This window comes from Zootermopsis nevadensis, unplaced genomic scaffold, assembly GCF_977971745.1.
Source record: "Zootermopsis nevadensis isolate Lab colony 2312 unplaced genomic scaffold, Znev_1.0 Znev_ptg000010l, whole genome shotgun sequence".
Lineage (NCBI taxonomy): Eukaryota > Metazoa > Arthropoda > Insecta > Blattodea > Termopsidae > Zootermopsis > Zootermopsis nevadensis.
The window spans coordinates 19,598,128-19,621,649 of NW_028259142.1; the positions used below are offsets into that span (position 1 = coordinate 19,598,128).

Below are 23,522 nucleotides of genomic sequence, written 5' to 3' on the forward strand. Positions count from 1 at the left end.
TCCGCATTTTGATTTGCATGCTTGTGACCACTCAGCTTACAATCTTTTGTTTTTCTCTCATCTGTGTGAAAATGTAAAATTTAAACTACATTAACTTATAGTTTTACCTGTTGTTATTTGTGTGTGTCTCAGACTTTGTCCTCCATTTCAAGGAAAGAACACAGTTTGATGGTGTTTGAGAAGAAAAAATGCTGAGAATAATATTTGTAGAGTAAATTGCATAATGAGGAGCTTCACCGCTTTTACTCTTCACCAGATATTGTTAGAATTAACAGATTGAGGGGGGATGAAGTGAGCAGGTTATGTATCATGCATGGGAGAGATGAGAAATGTGTACAACACTTTGGTTGGGAAATATGAAGTGAAAGCTTCACTCAGAAGACCTAGGTATAGATGGAAGGGTAAATAATGTTAAAGAAATAGGGTGGGAGAGTATGACTTTGATTTATCTGTATCAGGATAGGACCAATGGAATATTCTTGTGAACTCAGTAATGAACCTTTTGGTTATGTAAAAGGTGGGTAATTTCTTGACTACCTGAGCCATTGTCAACTTCTCAACAGGGACCCTGCTCCATGGACAGTTACTAAATATGCAAGAGTAAAAATATAGTCTGAACCCTTAAATTAAGAAGTTTATGTTGGTATGACTGATTTCTTCCTTGTGTGTCTTTGCTTGGACTGTTGACAGCTTGATTTCTAGACAGTCTGATTTAACGCTGATTCTTCTTCTGGGTGCTTGCACCATGTGTAAGTATGCTCTGTTTCCAGCATTTTGGAGGAACATATAGCTGCACCTAAGTAGCAAAATTAGAATCAGCATTACTAACAAATCACCATGAAAGCTTAAACCAATCTTCAGTTTAGTAGCCCTGAAACCGTGATGATACAGACCAAGGATTGGGACATTTATTTTCCAAAGAGAAACTGTCTTGGAAATTACATGATGATATTTTTTCTTTGATGCTCATTGAAAAGGGTGTAAGTCAATACAAATTACATTCTATGTAAGCCCTTCTTACAGAACACTAAAGATATAACACAGCCATTATCTTTATGGGTTTTTTCCCTCTTCTACAGAACATTATCATAACTGTTGTTGGGTTCTTAACTGCGTTAGAAACAGGTGACCAACAGTGCAAAACTGGCCAATCCTGGAGCTCAAACTTCATTCCTTGTTGGACCTAAGTATCCGATGTAATAAACAAATCTGTGCTTTGTTGAGTTTGAGTTGATAAAAGTTTGGTAACGATGTTTACTATGCACTACAGACTGTAAGAACCACATTTTGATCCTTGGTTTATAATGCAAAGAACTGTATTTCCGAAGATTTCTGTCTTCTGGGTTATTGCGCTGTGTAGTCTGGTCGATGTTAACCAACGTTTCAGAGGTCATACTGCCTCCGTCATCAGGGCGATGAATATTATTCATCGCCCTGATGACGGAGGCAGTAGTTTCAGAGGTCATACTGCCTCCGTCATCAGGGCGATGAATATTATTCATCGCCCTGATGACGGAGGCAGTATGACCTCTGAAACGTTGGTTAACATCGACCAGACTACACAGCGCAATAACCCAGAAGACAGAAATCTTCATATTCACCGCTGTGAGAACCTCAAGTCTTACAACTGTATTTCCCATCATACAAAATGTTCTAGGTTGGATTATTTTGTTTCCAAAACAAACAGCTATTTAAATGTTCAGGGCTTTGTGGAGGTTTGTAGAGGCATGTCATACACCTTTTTCCATAAAACAGAAAAATTAAGTCAACAACAAATCTGTTACTAATACTGTAGCAGAATAGATTATGAAATAGGAAGATATATCAACATCAAAATTTTCACTTAAGTTTTTGGTTAAAATAAAACAGTATTGTTCCCTGTTATCATGTACAAGTTATTTCTAGAAATGAAGCATGCAAATAATAATAATAATTAATCCACTTCTGATGCTGCTACCACAACTTTAATGATTATCTACTATGTGACTGAAGCACATTAGACCCTATTCAGAGACAGTACTTTACTTCATACCATATTTATTATCCATTTTAATATTATCCTCCTGTGCATGTCTCACAAGTGGTTTGTTACTGTGATGTCTTCCAACAAAATAATTTGTATGGTACTCCTGTCTATTTTATACTCCCTGATTTGATCTCTCTCTCTTTAAAGGATGAATCACCTCAACATCATCATGCTTTTTTGGGTAGTATACACCAGTGTGCAGAACTGACACCTTATATCATGTACCAAAATTTCTTATAACACAGCTCATGGTGGTCAGAATTTGCTGGTCCAATATTAGCTAAACGCTGAACACAAATCTGCAGCAGTCCAAGTCACTTCTCCTCCCATCCAGATTATTAATATGAGATCAAAATACTGACAACATGTACATATTTTTGTAAATATTCAGTACTACATCTGTATATTTTCATAATGTTGTAGCATCAAAGATGAATGGAAACCAAAGTTTCTTTTAAGTGTTACACTTGTCGTTGCTTCTTTCAAAACTGACTTCAGACTTTTGCTGGCTGTACTCTCCAACAGGCTGACTGCATTACAGAATGCACGGTCACTTGCAGATTTGTTAGTCTTTTGTCAACGGCCATGCCGAGCAGTAGCAGAGCTAACAGAGGAGACTGCCCGTGATAATCACACTCTGGGATGTTTTTAGCGCACTTCTGTAGTATATTAATTTTACATAATATTTCATATGAAGTTCTGTTTATTGTGTCTGAATTATAAAACTGTCAGATGTGGTATGATAGAGGACTGGAATATGATATTCATTGTGTGACACCAAGTTCTACACAGTCCCCATCTTTTAAGTGTGTCTTATGCATTCTTTACCCATAGTCTGTTCAATGAATGTTTAATTGGGATGTTTGTCTGAATGTTTCATGCCATTAACATCATATTTCAGTCTGTTTAGTATGCAGAAATGAATTTATATTTCTATTGAATTAATATCATGAGAATGAGTATATGTAAAATCATGAAGAACACATTTAAAAATTATGTGTACTGCATTTGAAGTATATCTGCACCCTTCCATTCTTATTCGAACACTTCCAGATTCAAATTAAATTTATTTTGTTTGTATTTCACAGACTCTAACCAAACTGTTTTCGGGAGTGTCAGACAGAGGATCTACAATACATATTTAACTTTTCAGAATGTTTCATTAACACTCACAGTTATAGTTGAGCTGACTTTAAAGTAACAGTCTGTACGATCACCACATTATCATATGGTGTGAATCCCTGGGTGATAAAATTTAGGTTTCCATACAAGTGCTGCTCCATCTCCATCAAAGAACTCCTTATCCCTTTCCAGCCCTGATGAAAACAGTAATTTTAATTTTGTGAAGTTGGCACTTTCTAAAACCAAGATAAGCCACAGAGAAATGGTTTGAATCTGAAGGTTTTGAAAGAAAGCTACAGTGTAAATGTATGTATAGTCTATGTAGACATGTATATATGGTTGGCTGTATAAACAATATTCTATCATGTTGAGTATGATTTTACTAATTTATTTCTGTCTACCTTCCCTGCAGAATAAATAACTTGATCCTTCAGCATGTACCTTTCATTGCTTGGAATGGCCATTGTCAAGTTGATTCAAAGCCTCTAATCAAGAGATACAATCACAACATAGATCTAGATTTGTAACTTAATAGCACAGGTGAGATTATAGAGACCCCCACATTAATAGCTACACATTTTATTATATTACAGGGTGTAATTTATGCTCTAAACATTGGAATGATAAACCATGATATGTGGGTCCCTTGTCACCAGAGGATGGCATGTCCTTGAGTTGACAAGATAAAGAAAGATGTTCTGCAGATATGGATGATAGCTGCAAATATATTGAAGAAGCAGTCACAGACAGCCCACAAGGAGTTATTCTCTAATTTGGGGGTTGGTTAGGGGGGGCTAATACTTTTCACCATAAAATCTATCATGTTACAACTTGAACTTGAATGGCATCAGGGAGGATGTGGTTGGGGTATGTAGCATGCATGCGAAATATAAAGAATGTATACAGTTGTCTGGTAGGAAAGGTTTAAGAAAATCACTGAGAAGACCCATAAATAGATGAGATTGTAATATTACAATGGATCTTTAGGAAAATAGAATAGATGGATGTGCTGGGTGTATTAGTCTAGTCCAACAAAGAGACTGGTAGTATGATTCTGTGAACTATGAAATTCTCAAGGACTCTGCTCCATGGAGTTAAAATTATATGAGAAGATATTATGAAAAGTTAGTTGAGGCAAAATTAAGTTCTAGTCATTAATGTGTTCAATACATAGCATGCAAATCATGCATTGATATTTTATAAACAGAGGCTGATTGCAAGATTGACATTAGTTTTGTCTCTTCATGTTGTACTACCTGACATTTGCTATCCCTGACATTAGAAGTTCATTATGGCATAACAAATTAGACTCACTATCTGACAACTTCCTCAGAACTGCGGGTAATTCAAGGATCAAAAGATGCTTCAACAACCTCTCCTTGACTACAAATACAGAGCGATCAAATCAAGTAAACTGCAAAGTTCTGTTACACTGACATTAGCTTCTAACGTTTTTGTAATTAAATGCCTTGTATGAACTATTTGTGAGCTGCTGTCTGAACTGTCAGTTCATTGCTGCACAGACTTTTCATGTTTGATCAGCATTATTGTTTAGAGTGTTTATAATTGTTAAGAGTACGTGAAATTTTAATGATTTTAATTGAATTTTATTTATTTCTATTATTTTAATTTTTGGGATAGTAACCATATTCAAAATTCCCACTAAAGCAATACGTCACAAATAGGCGGGAAAATAAACAATATGGATAGTTCATGAAGCGATTGAATGAATTTGAAGTGCGTTTGTATTGCGCGTGTACGGCTCTTTGCCCGTTTTAAAGGATACACTTAAAGTGACAGCTGCTCAGAAGCTAGTAATTCACATTTTAGCTACATCAAAATGTCGAGTATTTCTTCAGAAGTTCCACCTGAAGATGTGATTAACATCCTTGTTGCTAGTGATATTCATTTGGGATATGCTGAGAAAGATTCAGTTAGAGGTATGACATTTATTGAGGCATTTGTGGGATATTTACTATCCCACGACATTATTAAAGAAACTGTTTAAAATATCCTTCGTGTCGTAAGTTAAATGGAAACATAACCTATATGTGCCACCATGCTTTTAGACATGGCAGAAACCTGTGTTACCTTAATATCACAGTCTAACGATCTGTATTTTGTCTGTAAGGTTTATAGTGAAGACTGCTCCTGTTTAATTAGGATAAGATTGGTTCTAGTGTCTGTAATTTGCCTAGCACCATGACTGTAATGAATGATACTTTAACCATATTCAACCCAACTTCAATTTCTTATTATTCCCATGTATAAATCAATACAAAATTACCTTTGCAGGTAGAACCACCTTGTAAAATAATGAACAGTTTTCACTTGACATGTGGAAATGGCTGTGGAAGTTAATGGTCATAATATTTTTAAGGCACCATACCAGCATTTGGTTTAAAAAATGAAGACTATGAAAGCCCCCAGGATAACTAATCACGTATGAAGCAGGAGCAGTAACTAGTAAAATGCAAATGCATTTTCAGATCCAGACCCCATTACATTACATATGAATCTCTCAGTTTATGTGGGTCCCCCATTCCATTTATCATTGCTGATACCTTGTTTATAGAAATGATACTCTTCCTGATGTGGCATTTTTAGAACTTAAGAATTCATTTGTGGCAGAAATATATGGTCTTTGAATATCATTCACTTGAATCAATTTGAACCAGATAATCAATAAATCAATCAGTATGAATGGAAATACTATGGAGACTTGTCACTTAAGGTATATATTGTATGTCCTTTCATTTAATAAAACAATAATTCTGTGTTGTGAAAAATATCAGGTCATTATTATGCACTGTCCCAAAACCTCAGTTAATTTATTTGTATGGAAAGCTGGTATTTGTGTGGTGGCGTTGTCTTTTGCAAACAGATTCATCCTGCACTTCAGTTATTACCGGTTTTGGTCTGCCCTGTGACTTAACATTTTCTTATTACATTCTGCCATGTATCATTCTACTTACAAACATGAAACCTATTCAGTACTTAAATGGGGCCCAGACTAAAGAAGTCTCTTGTTTACGCTGTATATGCAATGTCAACTAATTAAGTTTGTTTATAACAGCTGAATGTCTAATCCAAGGTGTCTCTGTCGTAGGAGAGGATAGTTACATAGCATTTGAAGAGATACTATGTCTTGCACAGGAGAAAAATGTGGACTTTATATTGCTTGGTGGGGACTTGTTTCATGACAGCAAACCGACACAACGATGCGTCCACCGCTGCATGTCTTTGATCCGTAAATACTGCATGGGTGACAGGTTAGATATGAAAGTGTTTTGTCTTAACTTCTTCGAAGTTTCTTAAAGTAAAAGTATGATGTTAGTAATATTGAGTATTCATTATTTGAAATTCTGTCAGAATTAAATAGTTTCAAACAGTAATACGTTCTGGAAGGAACTTATGATGCCTACTGCTTTGAAATTCTTTCAATTATGTAGAGAGGCTACTAGAAATAAAAATAATAACACAGTGATGCGCTATATTTTTTAGTAGATCAGAAGTCAAATAAGCATCCCAGTAGCATAGAGTCTGCATAAATGTAATTTGATTTATACACTCAGCATAATGGGGGTGTTATGCCCCACTATCCAAGACTGGACTTTGCCAAGTCTGGATGAAGTTATGTGCACCTTCCATCTGCAGGTTTGTTTGGCAACTACTCTATAATGTCCACTAATATAGACTCACTGTACTTGAAAGTTGTTAGATATGACCTCAACATTTTTCTCCATTAGTTGTTTTTAATTGTACAGACAAATTTCATCCAAACTTTTATAATCTGTGACAGAACTTACCTGAACAGAAGTTGTCACAATTTTTGAACATCTAATACCACATACATTTCAGGACTGTACTGTCAGATGGCTAATGATATTCCCACCTTAAATTTCACACAACCTTCATGTTGGTATTACTGTTGGTGTGGAATTGAAAGATTAAGTGGCCTCTGAAGGTATGTCCATATAAGGTTTTATGAAAATGTTTTAATTTCAGAAATTAAAAGGTACTGAGGAAAGTATTTAACTTAGATGAGAGAAATCAAGTGAAGAATGGGAGAAATTATTTATTGAGAAGCTTTGTGGTTTACGCTTTTCTTCATGTGCTGTTAGAATAATCCTTGATTTGGGTATATAGTTCAGAAACTACTATAAACTTGAAGGATGGAGCGGATAAGGAAGGATAATGTTGAAATGGATCTTAAGAAAATAGCTTGTGGTAATGTGATGTTGTCTGAGCTGGCTGTAAATAGAAACAAATTATGTTAGTAGTGCTGTACCTTCAGGTTATAATATCAGTCAGTTGGCAAACATGTCTTTAGATAATGTGAAGTAATAGAAATGCTGCGTCTGTTTATTAGACCTGTGGCCATTGAGTTTCTGAGTGACCAAGCAAATAACTTCAAGCACTGTGACCATCCAGTTGTCAATTATGAGGACCCAAACCTCAACATTTCCATGCCTGTCTTCTCAATCCATGGAAATCATGATGACCCAAGTGGTGAGTGAGTTTTTGAAATAACCAAGATGGGGAGCGTAGATTTTATGAAAAAAATTGTAGGATAAACAGAGAATTTTTTAAAAATATCTTTGGGAATTTAAAAATTTTGATGTTTTGTGAGAAAACAGAAAAAAGATCAGCTGCCTGGAAAAAATTATTGATAGCCAAAAATTATGTTGTATGGACTGAGTAATTGCATCCATGAAATTGCACTACCTGGCTGACCTTTGTAGAATCTTGCTGATGAAGACTGGCTTAATAGGATTATGGAAAGAAAATTGTGGTGTATCTCAGCCGTGGTCTTCTGTGAGTCCAGTGACGTTATTTCGATCATGGAGGAAACTTCTTCCAGATCTAGAAGAAAATTATTTGCAAAGTTTTCCTTTAGTTTAATATATATGGTTGTATCTGAAGTATAAATGATTTTTTTTATTAAATTTAGTTGAAAATTATAACCTGTTCCTGGAATTTCATCACCATCATAAACACCTGTTGTCATTGTAATTCAGCTGCTAGTTTAATTAATGTTACTGTGTTGCCAGGCTATGAACGCGTCAGTTCTCTTGATCTACTTAGTGTATCAGGGCTGGTCAACTATTTTGGCAAGTGGACGGATCTGACACATGTTGAGATTTCTCCACTGCTCATGCGGAAGGGAGCCACTCGCCTTGCCCTCTATGGGTTGAGTTACTTGAAGGATGAGCGACTTTCCAGACTATTTGGAGATTACAAGGTGAGTTCAATGTCAGTTTGCTTGTGATCCTGTGGACAGCTTGTAATTGCGGTGAAAGAGGCAGAGTTCAACTCTCAAATCCTCTCTCTTACTAAGCTTTAAAACTGTAGGTCTTTGAGCCTTGAGACATTACCATACATGCTTGAATATAATCCATATTTTTAACTCCCAGTACCTTCCAAAATGTTGACTGCATGTTATATCTGCTTATGTTCTATTCTGACAGCATTTCTTAGAAGCTGCTCTAACCTTCACCTGCGCAGCTTTTGTACTTTGCAAGTTTTCGGCTGGGCTCCATTTTATCGTTATACATTTGTACCATTTTGCTGTGACTTTGAAGTATGCAAGTTTTTGATTGTACATGTATGTATGTATCCTTTTTGTGTCATATCAGAACCATATAAGCCATATATTTCCTGTTATTTCTTTATTGTTTTAATATGTATGTCATTTTTTATTGTCTTCCCTGGGTTTTTTAGTTACTTTATTTTGAATTGACTAATGAATTGAAATATTCATATTGAGTGATCCAGCATTATAAATGCTCCTTTTTCATGTTGTGTTATGGCACAAAATTTCAGGTGAAGATGTTTCGGCCACGTGAGGACCAGGAGGAATGGTGCAACGTGTTTGTGTTGCACCAGAATCGAGCTGACCGTGGACCCAAAAGCTTCATTGCTGAAGAAATGTTGCCAGATTTCCTGGATCTTGTCATTTGGGGTCATGAGCATGAATGCAGAATCGTTCCCGAATGGAATGATAACCGTCGTTTCTTTGTGTGTCAGCCAGGTGAGAACAAATCTCTGTGGATATGCTGGGGTGTTGATCAGGAGCGATGAGACTGCATTACGATGCAAGAACTAAGCAGGTGGGGCTGAGACCCATAATTTGAAGTAGGAGCAATACAGGATTTAAAAGAACAGTCAGAGGCCAATCAGAAATATGTTGATTTTTGCTTGTATTTAAAATGCACTATATTTCACTGGATATAAAAAGTAAGGAAGGATATGTTTGAAGGTACATAGTGTAGAGTAATTTTTGTTCTTACCCAGTTTTGTTAAGGTAATTAAATGAAGGGGCTTTTAATAGATAGGCCAGGCAACTTGTGTGGGGAAACAAGAAATACTACAGAATTTTGATTTGAAAAGCATGGAATGAGACGACATAGTAGACAATGTAGATGTGAAGATAATTTTAGATAAGTAGATTTTGAGACTACGAACTCACTTCACTGGTGACAGTGATGGCTATCAGTCCCTGATTATATGACTAGGTCACTGTACTCTACCGTGGGGTTAGACTCTCAGTACTCATAGACCATGACATTTTAAGTTCAGATACATTTAACAATAGTTCACTAAGTGTGTTAATAATAGTGTGAGCTTATGTAATCTCGTTGACCCGCAATACTGTTTATCTGTTAAATTGTTGATATCTCAATATTCTTCATATTTCTTGAGATTTCTTACATAATGAATTTTTGTAAACTTAATATTTTATTTATCTGTCAGTCTTGTCATTTATTTTTGCTTCTAAAATATTGTTAATCTGTTACATTTTTCTGTAAACTGCAGTGCATGTTACAGGAAATTATATGGAAGAAAAGCATGATGAAGTGTGAATATAATAATTTGACCGTAGTTTGTGGATACATTATTTAGTGTGATGTGAAGTTCCGAACTACATTTTATTGTGTTGCCGTGTTGATAATATATAGTACAACCACCAAAGTCATAGGTAGAATGCTGTAAGAACCCAGTATTATGGGAATTTAAAGATAGAAACAAGACATGTAGATGAGTGATTGGCCCTATGATTTTCAGGGAGCCCAGTTGCAACTTCACTCTGTGAGGGAGAGGCTGTCCAAAAGCATGTGGCCATCTTAAGCATTTACCAAAAGAAATTCAAGGTCACTCCAATCCCCTTGAAAACTGTACGCCCATTTGTGTTTGACACCATCGTGTTGTCAGATTGTACAATAGACTTATCTACAGAGAAACCATCTGAAGAGGTGAGTTGGTACTCCTGGTGACTGGGGGCAGCACACAGTTTGATAAACAAACACAACACATATTGAGGGCCTTAAGTATGACAGACAGTGTTGGGTTAAAATTGGATGAACGTAGTTTTATTTCCACAAAAAGCAAATCTTCACAACCACTCTACAGGAAGTTGTGTGATCTAACATGGTATTTTAAATACATACAGTATTTCTGTGGGGCAGCCTGTTTGAAAATAGGAGGATAAAATAGGATGAGTCACAGTGTAAGTAGTTTCAGGTTATTGAAGTGGTCTGACTGTCCTGTACGGTAGAGGTTTTGGTTTTAGCATTGGTAAACCTCCAGATTCTGATATCAGAGAATTTGTTTGTTTAAATATGACTGTCTTCTGGGATGTTGCTCTGTATATTCTCACAGTAATTGACTGACATTTCAGAGGCACTTACTGCTTCCATCATTAGGATGATGGAGGCAGCAAGGACCTCTTAACCATCAGTAAACTTATACCAGACTACATGGCGCAACAACCCAGAAGACAACCATCTTCACACTCAACGCCGTGAAAACTTCAAATCCTACACTCTGATTTTCTTGGACTTCCTGGATGGCATATTCTAAGACAAAATTGAAAAGCGGCGACGCTTTTTCAGGCCATTCTGAATATAAAATGCATCAGGCAAATGTTTACTTATACAAATTTTGGTATAGGTTTCACTTAAACACATTTTAATTAGCCTGACTAGCTTCTTAGGTACACCAAATTCAAGCAAAATATTGTAAAGAACTTCTCTTTTAACTGAGTCATAGGCTTTCTTTAAGTCTATAAATAGTTGATGTACTGTCCTGACTTTTTCTCTAAAATCTGGAAAATGTAGAAAATTTGATGAGTTGTAGTGCAATTGGTTTCTTTAATAAGTGTTTGGACATTTTTTGAAAATGTTCTTGGTCTTAGGACAAAGTATTCAGAAATTTATGATAATATGTGCTCTACCAATTTTAAAATTACTTCATCTAACTAAAGCAGTAATTGTCATTATTTTGACAGATTGAAAGGAGAGGTCATCTACTCCATTTATTTTCTTGGAATTGAAGTGGTTATTAGAAAGGCTGATTGGTTCGAGAATACAGAGAAATACATTCTGAAATGTAATGTGAAAGGATGGATGAATAGACATTTTGAGATTCCATATATCTGTAACATCAAAAATTCCTGTTGATTAGCTATATATTGCTTTTGTCATTTGTTTGCAGGTTCAGAAGTATGTCAGTGACTACCTAGAGACCTTAATTGAACGAGCAACTGAACAGATCTCAGGTATGTGACATGCGATGAGTCAGTTCATTAAGCACAATAGTATATACGAGGCGCGTCCTCAAAGTAAGTTTCCCTGGGGCCGTTTACAGAAACAAAACACAATTTCATGGAAATATTTATTGCAACAGATACAGCAAGTGTCCAGCTATTTTTCAACATATTCGCCACCGGAATTGAGACATTGGTCATACCGTGGGACCAACTTTTGAATACCTGTGTCGTAGAAATCTGCCGCCTGGGATTGGAACCACTGTGTGACAACCATCTCCGCCTCTGTCATTCTCAAAACGCTGACGCTGACCGGACAGGAATTTCTTGAGGTGTAGGAAAAGATGGAAATCACTGGGAGCGAGGTCCGGGCTGTAGGGTGGATGATTAAACACCTCCCAGCTGAACTCCTGCAGGAGACTTGCTGTCCGTCGAGCCGTGTGCGGCCTAGCGTTATCACTGACCGCACTTCACAGTCGGCGGGAGCTGGAATAAGAACCTCCATCTTCAACAGCTGCAACGATGCTAATGTGAGAACGCGGGAAGTTCCATTAGTGCATGCGCCATGCTACGTCATTGCTCTATCACGTACGCACAGTCGCTTCGCTCAATATAAGGTTTGCTAGCTGTGGGACGAGTGGGAAACTTACTTTGAGGATGCGCCTCGTATTAATTGTCTTCACTGTTTGTAAATTGCTTATTTTTGTTGGAGTGATTAAGCCAAGAAGGGCAGGGCATACAAACACATAGATGAAACAAAACATGCCATAGAAGTTTGAAAAGTGTTAAAAGAAGAGACCAATTGAGAGACCAAGACATAGATGGGAGGATGCCAAAATTGCTCATGATCTTTCTCAGTGGTGGATATTTGTATTAATGATGTTGAATTTTATGTTCTGTTATCAGAGAGTTATTTTATGTTTATAACATCAACAAGAGCCACGGTGGTCTAGCGGTTAGAACGCTGGCCTTGTAATCCTGGGGGTCTCGGGTTTGATTCCCGGCGGTGCCCAAATTTATAACTTGTGTTGGGCAAGGCCGTGGTCTAGGCAACACGGAGTTTTCCTCCGTGGCATCCCAACAATTACTCCATTCACATACAGAAGAAGGCAATGGCAAACCACTTCTGGATCATCTGCCAAGAACGTATATGAACAGGTCCCAGTCCGAGTAAAGGATGGAAGGATCCTGTTCATATGGACCTGTCGTCAGACAGAACACTAAATAAAAAATAAATAACATCAACAAAATGTCCTCATTATGAATGCAGCTTTATATGGCAGTGTTAAAGCCCACTGCTGTTAGGATAAGTGACATCACTTCATGTTATGCCAGGTGACAGACGGCAGCCAGAACAGCCACTTATTCGTCTCCGAGTAGAGTATGCAGAAGAGAAGCACATGTTCAATGTGGTCCGCTTTGGGCTAAACTACACTACTAAGGTAGCCAACCCATCAGACATTGTACTGTTTCGCAAACAACGAGTTGCAGGTAATGTGAAGACGGAGAGCAAGTTTGACAAGGACACTCTGGAGGCCCTCTTTAATATGGAGGGGGTGAGTATCATTCAGTTACATTCATTCCAGAGGTTAGGTTTCACTGATAGTAGGGTGATTAGAAATGTTAAATTTAGAGGAAATTGATTTGTTGGAAGGCTGTGTCTCGGCATTTGTCTGGAGGGACTGGCAAAATGCACAGAGTATCTCTGTCAGGATAGCTGGGAACTCTGGAAAATGAAATCAATGGTCTAACCATTGCACCATCTGCTCCAGAAATTATACATATTTCCATAGCTTGCTAGTTAATTAATTCATTTATTTATATATCTTTTTCACTCATGCGTGAAGCATAGGGCCTCCTCTTAGAGGTTTCTTGATCTATTTAGACATTTGGTAGAACTTGCTTATTCATAGTTCAAATAAATTATGAGAAGGCTTGTATGTATGACAGCAGAATTAAATTTAAAATTTATGAAAGGTTAACGCTTTTCTAATGCAGGACTTGGCGTACCGTTGGTGCTGGGTCATCGTGGTACCTGAAATATTCATTTTGGTGCTTAGGGTTGTCTGGCATATTGTTCTAGAGATTTATATGTTCATATGTAAAAAAAAATGTTAAATTCAGGGATTTTTGTTTCTGATTCCATCATGCAGATCAGCTTTAATGAATGGGAAAATTGAAAGATGAACTGTTTATAGTATATGATCAGTGATAAAAGTGTGGAACATTCTCATTGGGATAACTAATGATTTTAAATTGATAACAGCCGATTAGCACGTGTACTATGACACTTTTTTTATGTTAGGTCACTGTGAACACCTTGCTGCAAACATCAGCTGAACAATGCTTTGAATGTATGCATAAATCAAAGCCTGTTGAATTTTATCACATAGTACATTTCAGTGAATAGCACTGGACTTGTAATGGAAACTCTTGTTTTTCGTAATATGTGGGGTTTACAACCGCTGACTAAAAATCTTATTTCCAGTCTCTTGTCTTGACTCCCATTGCTTGAAAATGAGAATTTATTGGGGTCTGTGTTAATGTACTGTTTATAAACATTTAAAATCTCGATCCTTCTGCTGTCCTGAAAACCTGTCTGTGGAAAATATGTTACTTCTCTTAAATCTGGTTTGGTTCCTTAAGTTCTGCTTTGTCTGACTAGACTAACATTTCACAGTTTCTATTCATATGTAAGCAAAAGTAAAGCTGTCCCACTATACACCATGTAGGCGCTTGGGGATGGGGGTGGGAGGAGGTATAGCTCCTACTCATTCTGAACCTTGGCACTAGTTGGGGCTGAGTGGTCAGCGTCACGCGCCTGCTGCGCTTTACCCCCAGGAAAGGACTCCAGTACCCATTGGATAGGATGCTGGGTGGGCCTCAGAGCCGGTCTGGACACAGGCTAGAGGAAAAGTCCTCTACCCCCGTTCGGGATCGAACCCCAGTCGTCCAATCCATAGCCAGTCACTATACTGACTGAGTTACCCTAGCTATTTGCATGAGTATGTTTAAAATAAAGTTCATGCCCCTCTTCTGCTCAGAGCTGTGAACATTGTTACTATATTAATAGTTGTGTGGTAGTCTTTTTGTCTACATGTGGAGCCTCTGTCAAGTTAGTTGCAGGGAAAATCATGTTAATTCATATTCTGTTATTTTCACATCATGCGTATTGTTTATCTCAAGGGGTCAGCATGCGGCCTGCACCACCTTATTATGTAGCGAATGTGAGAAGAGCAACATTTTTCTGCTACTTAGGAGAACATTAATAAAAATATGCGCTATATAATCATAAGAGGGAACAATCACTAAGGAATATTTTAATTAAACAAATAAAAATTACTTGCTGCTAGTAGGTTAGACAAAATAATGTCAGATGATTATTGAATAACTGATAGGAAAGGATGGCCTATTGTAAGATACTATCCTGGCATTTGCCTGGAGTAACTGAGGAAACCCTCAGGAACACTTTATTGAGGGAAGTGAGATCAAGCCGTGACTGGCAATGGGTGACTTTTTTCTTGTCAGAGGAAAGATTAGCTATTTATAATATTAATAAATAATTTATTTAATTTTTAATTTATTTAATTTGAAGCTGAGCCAAATCTAAGGTTCTTCACTGTTGTAGTTTTGTCTTTATATTCTCATAATTTTTCTCAAGCAGTATGATGTTTTCTTGGTGAATAAAAATTTATTCTTGTTCAAATAACGTCATTATTTTGATGACTTAGTAAGTGGTGTCTATGTTGTAACTTTTTTTACTATTATTTTAATGATCACTGTATCCAGTATAGCAAGAAGCAGCTGATTTAATATTAATGTTATTGAGAAGGTGTGAAAATCTGTTGTGTTGTTTTATCAGAATTTGTGTTGAAAAAATTGCTAAGGTGAAGAATGTTATCAGTAAGAAAGAGACATTCAAAGGATATTAAGGTAGCCTCAGTATTTCACATTACAGCGGCAGAGTGTCTCTGGGAACAGAGTGGAGAAGATTGTGGAGTGTTACTTTGCAGATGTTGCGACTGACAAGCACCTCCAGATTCTCTCTATCAAAGGGCTAGCTGAAGCAGCATCTAGATTCATTGACAGGGAGGACAAAGAAGCATTGGTGTGCATAGTCGAGTAAGTTTTTCAAATATTGTCTGTTGTAATGTTGATTTGTGTGGTATAAAATATAAAAAAACAAATAAGAAGTTCTGTAAAGAACTCCCTTTAAACAAATTTTTAAATTAAGCCAGCAGAAATTTGTGCTATTAGACATTTTGAGTGTTTAAGAGTTGTGATACATGACCTCAAGGTTTTGTGTAGTCGCTATGTTTGTAATTTTGAATGCACAAAAGAAATATCAGACAAAATTTATGTGCTTTGATAAAATATGTAGCAGACATTTACCAGTTACTTCTTCCCAAATAAAACTTGATTGCAAGCTTTGGTTTTTACAATCGCCTGGAAAGCGCCTGTTCTTGTCTTGGGCTGTCAACTGACTCGGCTACTGCATAACAGTGTGAGGGAGGTGATGTTCTTCGAAGACTGCTATCTCTCACTCACCTTAATATTAGTGTTCATTATTAGTCCTCAAATTTAGGTTGAGCTACAATACCTAGCAGGTGGTTTTTGTGGTGAAAATCAGATAATTTTAACCCTTTTATTTTGAAGAAAATTATTTTTGTTCCTCTGTATTTTGAAGTCATGTGGTATTACTGGGGCTCCTGGTCGATTGTTACCCTGCAGTTCAGGTCCTGTTTTGCAGTATGGCATTGAACCCTATTATGACTTCCTGAGGATAATATTAGGTGTCAGCACTCCACTGTTACTTTGTAAAAAGCGGTTTATATTCTGCATTCTTCACTGTTATTTCTTAAGTCCTGTAAAAACAAGTAACCGTACAGGGTTACAGTTGATCAGGTCTCCTTGCAAGTGGTTGGTATTACTGAAAATATATTAGTTGTTTGTTTACCATCAGAATGTATATCTGTTCAGATTGGTCTTCTGGATTGTACAGACATGTGGACTTGTATGTTCCTTTGAAATTCTGATATCTACCTACGAGTTCACGTGGCATTGTAACCTTGAAAACCAGTATGAATGTCTTTACCAATGTGAGAATCTCAAATCTCAGAATATTTATGTGTTGCTTTACTCTGTTTCAGCCATCAGATAAGTAAAACAATGAACCACCTGCTGTCAAAGGTACTAGCAGAAGATGATATTGAAAAGGAAATTGAAAATTTCAGGCAGGAGCGGCTCTCAAAGGCAGAAGAGGAAGTCAAAGATGTGAGAACCTGTAGCTTCTCTTTTATACACATTCTTCCACTTCAGATGTTTCTGTTCTTGTAGGTTCCTTTTTCTCCCATACTATCATTTTAGTCCCCTTCATTCTGTTGCCTTTCTTTCCTTCTTGTAACTTCTGTGTTTTTTTAAGATGGCTGTCTTCTGGGTTGTAGCACCATGTAGTCTGATAGAAATTTATGAACATTTCAGAGGTCCTTGCTGCCTCTATTATCAGGGTGACCTCTCATGACCTTCATGGAGGCAGTAAGGACCTCTGAAACGTTGGTAAACTTCTACCAGACTACATGCTGCAACAACCCAGAAGACAGCTGTCTTCTGACTCACCACCATGAAAACAGCAAATTCTAATTAGTAAGCTGCGTGTGTGGAATCGGTTTGAGATACAGGTATCAGTCACTAAGGCAGACCCTTAACTAGACCAGTGGGGGATAGGGTTTGGATTGGGTGATTGCCAGGAGCCATTAGGAGAGAGGGGCATACCGCAGCCTGTCCAGAAGGAGGGGGAAAACTCATGCAAGAGAGAGAGGTCAAAGGATGCAGCCCTCCCTCATATGGGCCCCTTAGGGTCCAGCAGGTGACCACCTGCACATAAGGAGGTGCAGGTGGTCATGATGAGGAAGGCAGGGACAGAAGTATACAGGGATAAATGGACAGAATGTCACCCTCGGTTAACGTGCTTGCCACTGGACCCAAGGTTCACAGGTTCAATCCTGGCCAAGGTCGATGAGTTTTTAAGGGTGGTAAAAATCTGTAGTACATCTTCCTTCAGTGGGGAAGTAAAGCCGGCGGTCCCACGTCATAAAAGAACCTTACAAGCATGATACGAGATGTTTCGTAAGCAAAGTTCAGCGGCTATTTCTCACCCAAGTCTCCTGATTTACTGCTAGATGGCAGTCAGTGGGCTGGTCACTCACTGCTAAAAAAAAACACGCTTCAAAATACCAAGAATCCTAAGTGTTGAGGTCATGGCCCGAAAACGGGCCGAAGCACCATAGATGATGAAATGGTCAGAATAACATGAGAAACTAGGGTGATGATGAGGACCCTTTTCTTTAACCTCTGTCTCTGTGTCTCGGACATAGGTGCTCCTACCTTCTGAGGTAAGCAGAAGCCAGAAGGATAAAATAGAAATGTTAATGTAATTGTTTTACAGACTACAGAACGACTAAATACAAAACAAGACGAACAACAAAAAGAAACAATCTACAAAAAATGAAAACTACAAAACAAACAAATCAACGATAGTTGCATAATAAATATACATTAGTTTTAAAGACGAAAATAGCCTGAAGATGATGCGGTTGCATTGAAACATGTTGTGAAATAAAATAATGAGCGCTAAAATATTGTAACATCGTAATAGCGATGATAAGCGCCAAATTTTAAAGTTTTAGCTTTAATAACACCAATTTTAACAACTAAGTTTGTGTACTGACGGAAATAAATAAATATATTACTGAATTAAGCACAAACATGACGCATTTAAACTACAAAGTTAATGTAGAGTCTGACTGTTTCATGCTTTCTCATGAAGTGCATTCACTACTCAGGCTCTTACACAGCAGATACCTGACAGAAGCAGATATTCAGACTACCAAGATAAATGCAGAAAGATTAAATAAAAAATAGGTAAAAAGCTTATAGTGATGGGAACTGGATTGAACTGGCTGAGGATGAGGTGTGAAGGTGGGTTTCCATTTTTGTAGTACTGGATCATGGAAACAGCACTTCCTGTAATTGTATAAATGTTGTCTCTAGGCACAGGACATGTTGAACCATCCTTCTCGTCAGAACCCCACCAGGAAAGTGCAACAGAACAAAACTGTCATTGATTCTGATTCAGACGACAATGCTAATTTTGATGTGGACATCCGTGTTGCTGGCACCAGTCGAGGTGGAAGAGGTAGGGGACAAGCAACAGCGGCAAGATCTCGGGGAGGCAGGCGATCCCAGGCCAGAGGTTCCTCGTTATTTAAGGGGAAGGTGAGTTAGCATCTAAACATGATTGTTTACACATGGCAGTTGTATAATTCGTATAGGACTAGGAAAGGTGTTATGGCATAAACAAGGAATTTATTGTGGGGCGGTCATGCCCATTTGTCTTTGGAGATATGTCCTATGTTACTCTTATATTGTTTAATGAAAGTGAGTGTACCACTGCACCAGATTTGAAAGCTTGCAGTTTATTTATGATGTGACAGACATCAGTAGCAGATTACTGAATACAAGCATGTTGATATTAAGGCATCATGATGTTAAACAGGAAGAAAAGAAAAGTACCATATTTCCTCTATTTAAGACCCTTTTTTCCCCTTTAAATTTCTGAAATTGTAGGGTGCATATTATACTTGATGGCATCTAAAAATCAATATAGCATCTTTTCTCCTTAAAACTTATTACTAGATCAAAGGTGTGTCTTACAATCAATGGTGTTTTAAAATTGAGGAAATATGGTAATTTAAAAGAGACTCCTTCTGAGCGTTATGGCAGTCAAGAGAGCAGGCTTCTCCAGACACAAGAGATAGTTTCACAAGGTCAGTGTTGTAAGGTGTGAATTGGAAGCTGAATCAGTAGTATTTGTCAGGTAGACTGCTTGTTATGTTAGTTTAAAGCATATGCATTTCAATGTGTACTGCTGCAGAATGGCTGGCTAGTGCATGTAGGGAGGTAGACTTAGTTTCTTTTCTCTCTCCCCCCAAAAATTTGTGCTGAGAATACTAAGGAGAATGTTTGGGCCCAAGGGAGAAGGTAACAGGATGATGGAGAAAATTATATAAAAGGTGCTCCATGATTTATGCTCCTCACCAGATGTTATTAAAGTGATCAAATCAAGGAGGATAAGATGGGTGGGGCTTACATGAATGGGAGAGATGTGAAATGTATACACAATTCTGTTATCTTTATTTCTCACATAAAAAATGATGAATGTGGTCTTCTGGGCTGTGGCTGGTCTGGTCTTGCAGGTAGTTACCGATGTTACAGAGGCACACAACACCTCCATGTGTCAAGTTGCTTTGATATTTTTACATGAACTATTTAGACTGCATATAAAAGCATTGAACTTTATAACGGAACAGTTGACAGCAATTTATTGTCCTTTCTGAATATGCTGTTGAGCAAGAATCTGGATGATTACTGGGCCACAAATTACCAGAGTGTGTTTTAATTTATGTAGTACTGGACCATGGAAACAGCACTTTCTGTAACTGTATTAATGTTGTTTCCAGGAACAGGAAATAATGGACCATCCATCTCGTCAGAACCCCACCAGGAAAATGCAGCAGAACAGAACTGTCAATGAGTCTGATTCAGACGACAGTGCTAATTTTGATGTGGACATCCGTGTTGCTGGCACCAGTCGTGGTGGAAGAGGTAGGGGACAAGCAACAGCGGCAAGATCTCGGGGAGGCAGGCAGTCCCAGGCCAAAGGTTCCTTATTGTTTAAGGGGAAGGTGAGTTAACATCTAAACATGATTGTTTGCTCATGGCAGCTGTATAATTCTTATAGGACTAGGAAAGGTGTTATGGCATAAACAAGGAATTTATTGTGGGGCGGTCATGCCCATTTGTCTTTGGAGATATGTCCTATGTTACTCTTATATTGTTTAATGAAAGTGAGTGTACCACTGCACCAGATTTGAAAGCTATTTATGATGTGACAGATTACTCATTATAAGCATCATGATGTTAAATGGGAATAGAAGAAAAATAATTTATGAACCATGCTTTCTCATTACATTGGAAGAACGTTCTGTGTATATCCAAGTACCAAGCACAACTTTTGTAAAATGTTTGCCGTTAGGTGAAGTAAGAAGTTTGACCTTCAAAATGTACATAATGTAGTTTACAACATTATGCATGCACTTCTGAGATCAAATAAGTGAAAGAACTATATTAATATTTACGGAAATAAGCCATGAGGACTTTGAAATGCCTCATATTGGTGTTGAACATTAAGTTCCATTATGGGAGAAGTATTTTGTTAGTCTGTTGTGGTGCAGATATGTTTGAATGTGTCATGTCACTGTGCATTGTTCATACAGAGTCAAGGCGAGCCTTCAGGACAGACCAGCATCAGGGATATTTTCAGCCAACAGCAGAATAAAACATTTTCTGGGAACAGGCCAGATGTGGTTTACATTGATGATTCTGATAGCTGAGATGCAGCGTGATGAGAATTGAAATGACCTGGCTTCTACACTTCATGCTGAACATGTCCAGGTGATTGGTTCAGAGATTGGCTGCACTGAGTGATGTGCTTTTCCTCTGTCTCTCATGGCAAATACAGAGATAGTACCTTAAATTAAGCTGTGACTACTTTATAATTTTTTATGCATTAAGTCGACCACAAAACAAAAAATAAATATTTTAAGAGTTCATACAAATGTCAAGATTACTAGTAGGCCTGGTGACACAAGCTAAGCACAAACTGAGGAAGGTAGGAGAATAGCAAATCACGATTATTTCAGCGGTATGTTATCAGACTTCCCTACCTTCAATGGCCTCGACTGATTCAAGATAACTTTGGAGGACATGGGTTCCTATTCAAAAGTTGTTCTCTCTGAGTCACTCTGTACGCTCCTTCAGTTTGGCCCTAACCTTTTGAATCACCCTATATATGTAGGTGGCATCTTTATTCCAAACTTAGAGCCTGAAAATACAAGTCCAAACTATACACAGATCAGAATGTTCTTGTTCGTTGCTGGAAAAAGTGACATATACCATTTCTCTGCACACCTAAATGTGTTTTCATATATATAGTGTATTAATTTATACAGCCATGTCTGTAAATAAAGTTGCGGTAATTGAGGACTTGGTTGTAAAATAATGAATGAATGAATGAAAACTTGAGAGAGTTTAAAAATATTTCAAGATAGGGTTTATCTTAAAATATTTAAAATACTTCCACAGTCAAAGGTGTTGCAAAAATGCAGTGATTACAAGCTGAATCTGGATTTCAAATGAAGGTCTTATCATGGCAAAGTAAACTAGAAATATGCAGCACAAATAAGTTTTCTTAGTGAAAAACAGAGGCCTTGCGTCTTTTTACTTCATCAATATCACACTGAGATAAATGTTACTAATTATATAAGGATGTTTGGTTTTATTGTGCCATAACATTCATTTTTAGTATAAATACACGAAAGGTTCTTATATCAACTAAATAAGACTTTTAAAAAAGTGACAAGCAGAAATGTTTTTGAAGATATCCGTCTTCTGGGTTATTGCGCTGTGTAGTCTGGTCGATGTTAACCAACGTTTCAGAGGTCATACTGCCTCCCTGATGACGGAGGCAGTATGACCTCTGAAACGTTGGTTAACATCGACCAGACTACACAGCGCAACAACCCAGAAGACAGAAATCTTCATACTCATCGCCCTGATGATGGAGGCAGTATGACCTCTGAAATGTTGGTAAACATCGACCAGACTACACAGCGCAATAACCCAGAAGACAGACATCTTCATACTCATCGCCCTGATGATGGAGGCAGTATGACCTCTGAAACGTTGGTATACATCGACCAGACTACACAGCGCAATAACCCAGAAGACGGATATCTTCATACTCACCGCTGTGAGAACCTCAAGTCTTACAGAAATGTTTTTACTGCAGACATAAGTCTGATTTCTGGCTTTCTTCTGCTCTGTAAGGATTTCAGCAATATAGTTAATTTCATAAGCTTTAAAGTGATGTATTTATTCAAAATGTGTATTTTATACTTCACATGTCTAATTAACGAAGCCCCTTTTCTCCACCATTGACTTCCCAGTTTCTGAGGTTTTCCCTAGTAATTTCAAAACCTGGTGGAGCCCGAACTACCGTAAACTTCTGTGATTTTGCCAAGAAAGATTCCGGTGGCAGTTGTGTAAAACTAGGAGTGTCAGTCCCATTTCTGATAGAAGGGGGCAAGGGTCTTGGGGAGAAAGAGCCCCACTGATTCAAACTCTGGATGCAAGCCTCGGTGGTGGTGGTGGTGTATGATCCTTGAGATCCTGGTAGTTGTCTGGTTCCTGTGGGCAACCTAGGTTAGGGTTATCCGCGACACGTGGACATGGAGACGAGCCCGTAAGTTTGTTTACACTTAACGTTAAGTGTAAGGAACATCTGAATACCATTCAACCACCTGACACGGCTTGTAGCCTGAGAATCTTTCATCAAGCATGCTGTTGTTGGCAACAGTAATTTAACATTGAAAGATGTAGCAGTTTGTTGCATGCGTAATATAGAATTGAATATGAGAAAACAAAGCATTTGTAGGCAAAGACGATTTAAGATCGCCCCTCTCATATCCCGCTTGCTAGAGCTCAGGTTTGGATCGCGCGCTACTTTGTTACACACCACATTGATTTTCTAGTTTGCAATATGTAAAATAAATGATTGGGACCGGTATCTCAACAGAGCTGCCATCTACACGGGCGGTAAAGTAGGTGGAAGTTTCTATAAAGTCGCTAGAGGCAACTCTTACAATTCCGCAAAGAGGCTGTACACGCTCAGATTTCTACTTAGACTTGTCTGCTCGGAAGATCCGT

At 37.8% G+C, this 23,522-nt stretch overlaps 1 protein-coding gene across 1 annotated transcript; it reads left to right on the forward strand.

Moving 5' to 3' along the window:
* The first annotated feature begins 4,826 nt into the window (after positions 1 to 4,826).
* Positions 4,827 to 21,800, forward strand: mre11 (double strand break repair nuclease mre11). Its single transcript, XM_087346750.1, has 13 exons — positions 4,827 to 5,088; positions 6,258 to 6,420; positions 7,521 to 7,660; positions 8,203 to 8,393; positions 8,975 to 9,182; positions 10,217 to 10,404; positions 11,645 to 11,708; positions 13,032 to 13,252; positions 15,655 to 15,818; positions 16,847 to 16,970; positions 18,747 to 18,971; positions 20,216 to 20,440; positions 21,032 to 21,800. The coding sequence occupies exons 1-13, from the start codon at positions 4,989 to 4,991 to the stop codon at positions 21,146 to 21,148; spliced, it is 2,130 nt and encodes a 709-aa protein (XP_087202876.1). The 5' UTR covers positions 4,827 to 4,988; the 3' UTR covers positions 21,149 to 21,800.
* Positions 21,801 to 23,522: the final 1,722 nt, after the last annotated feature.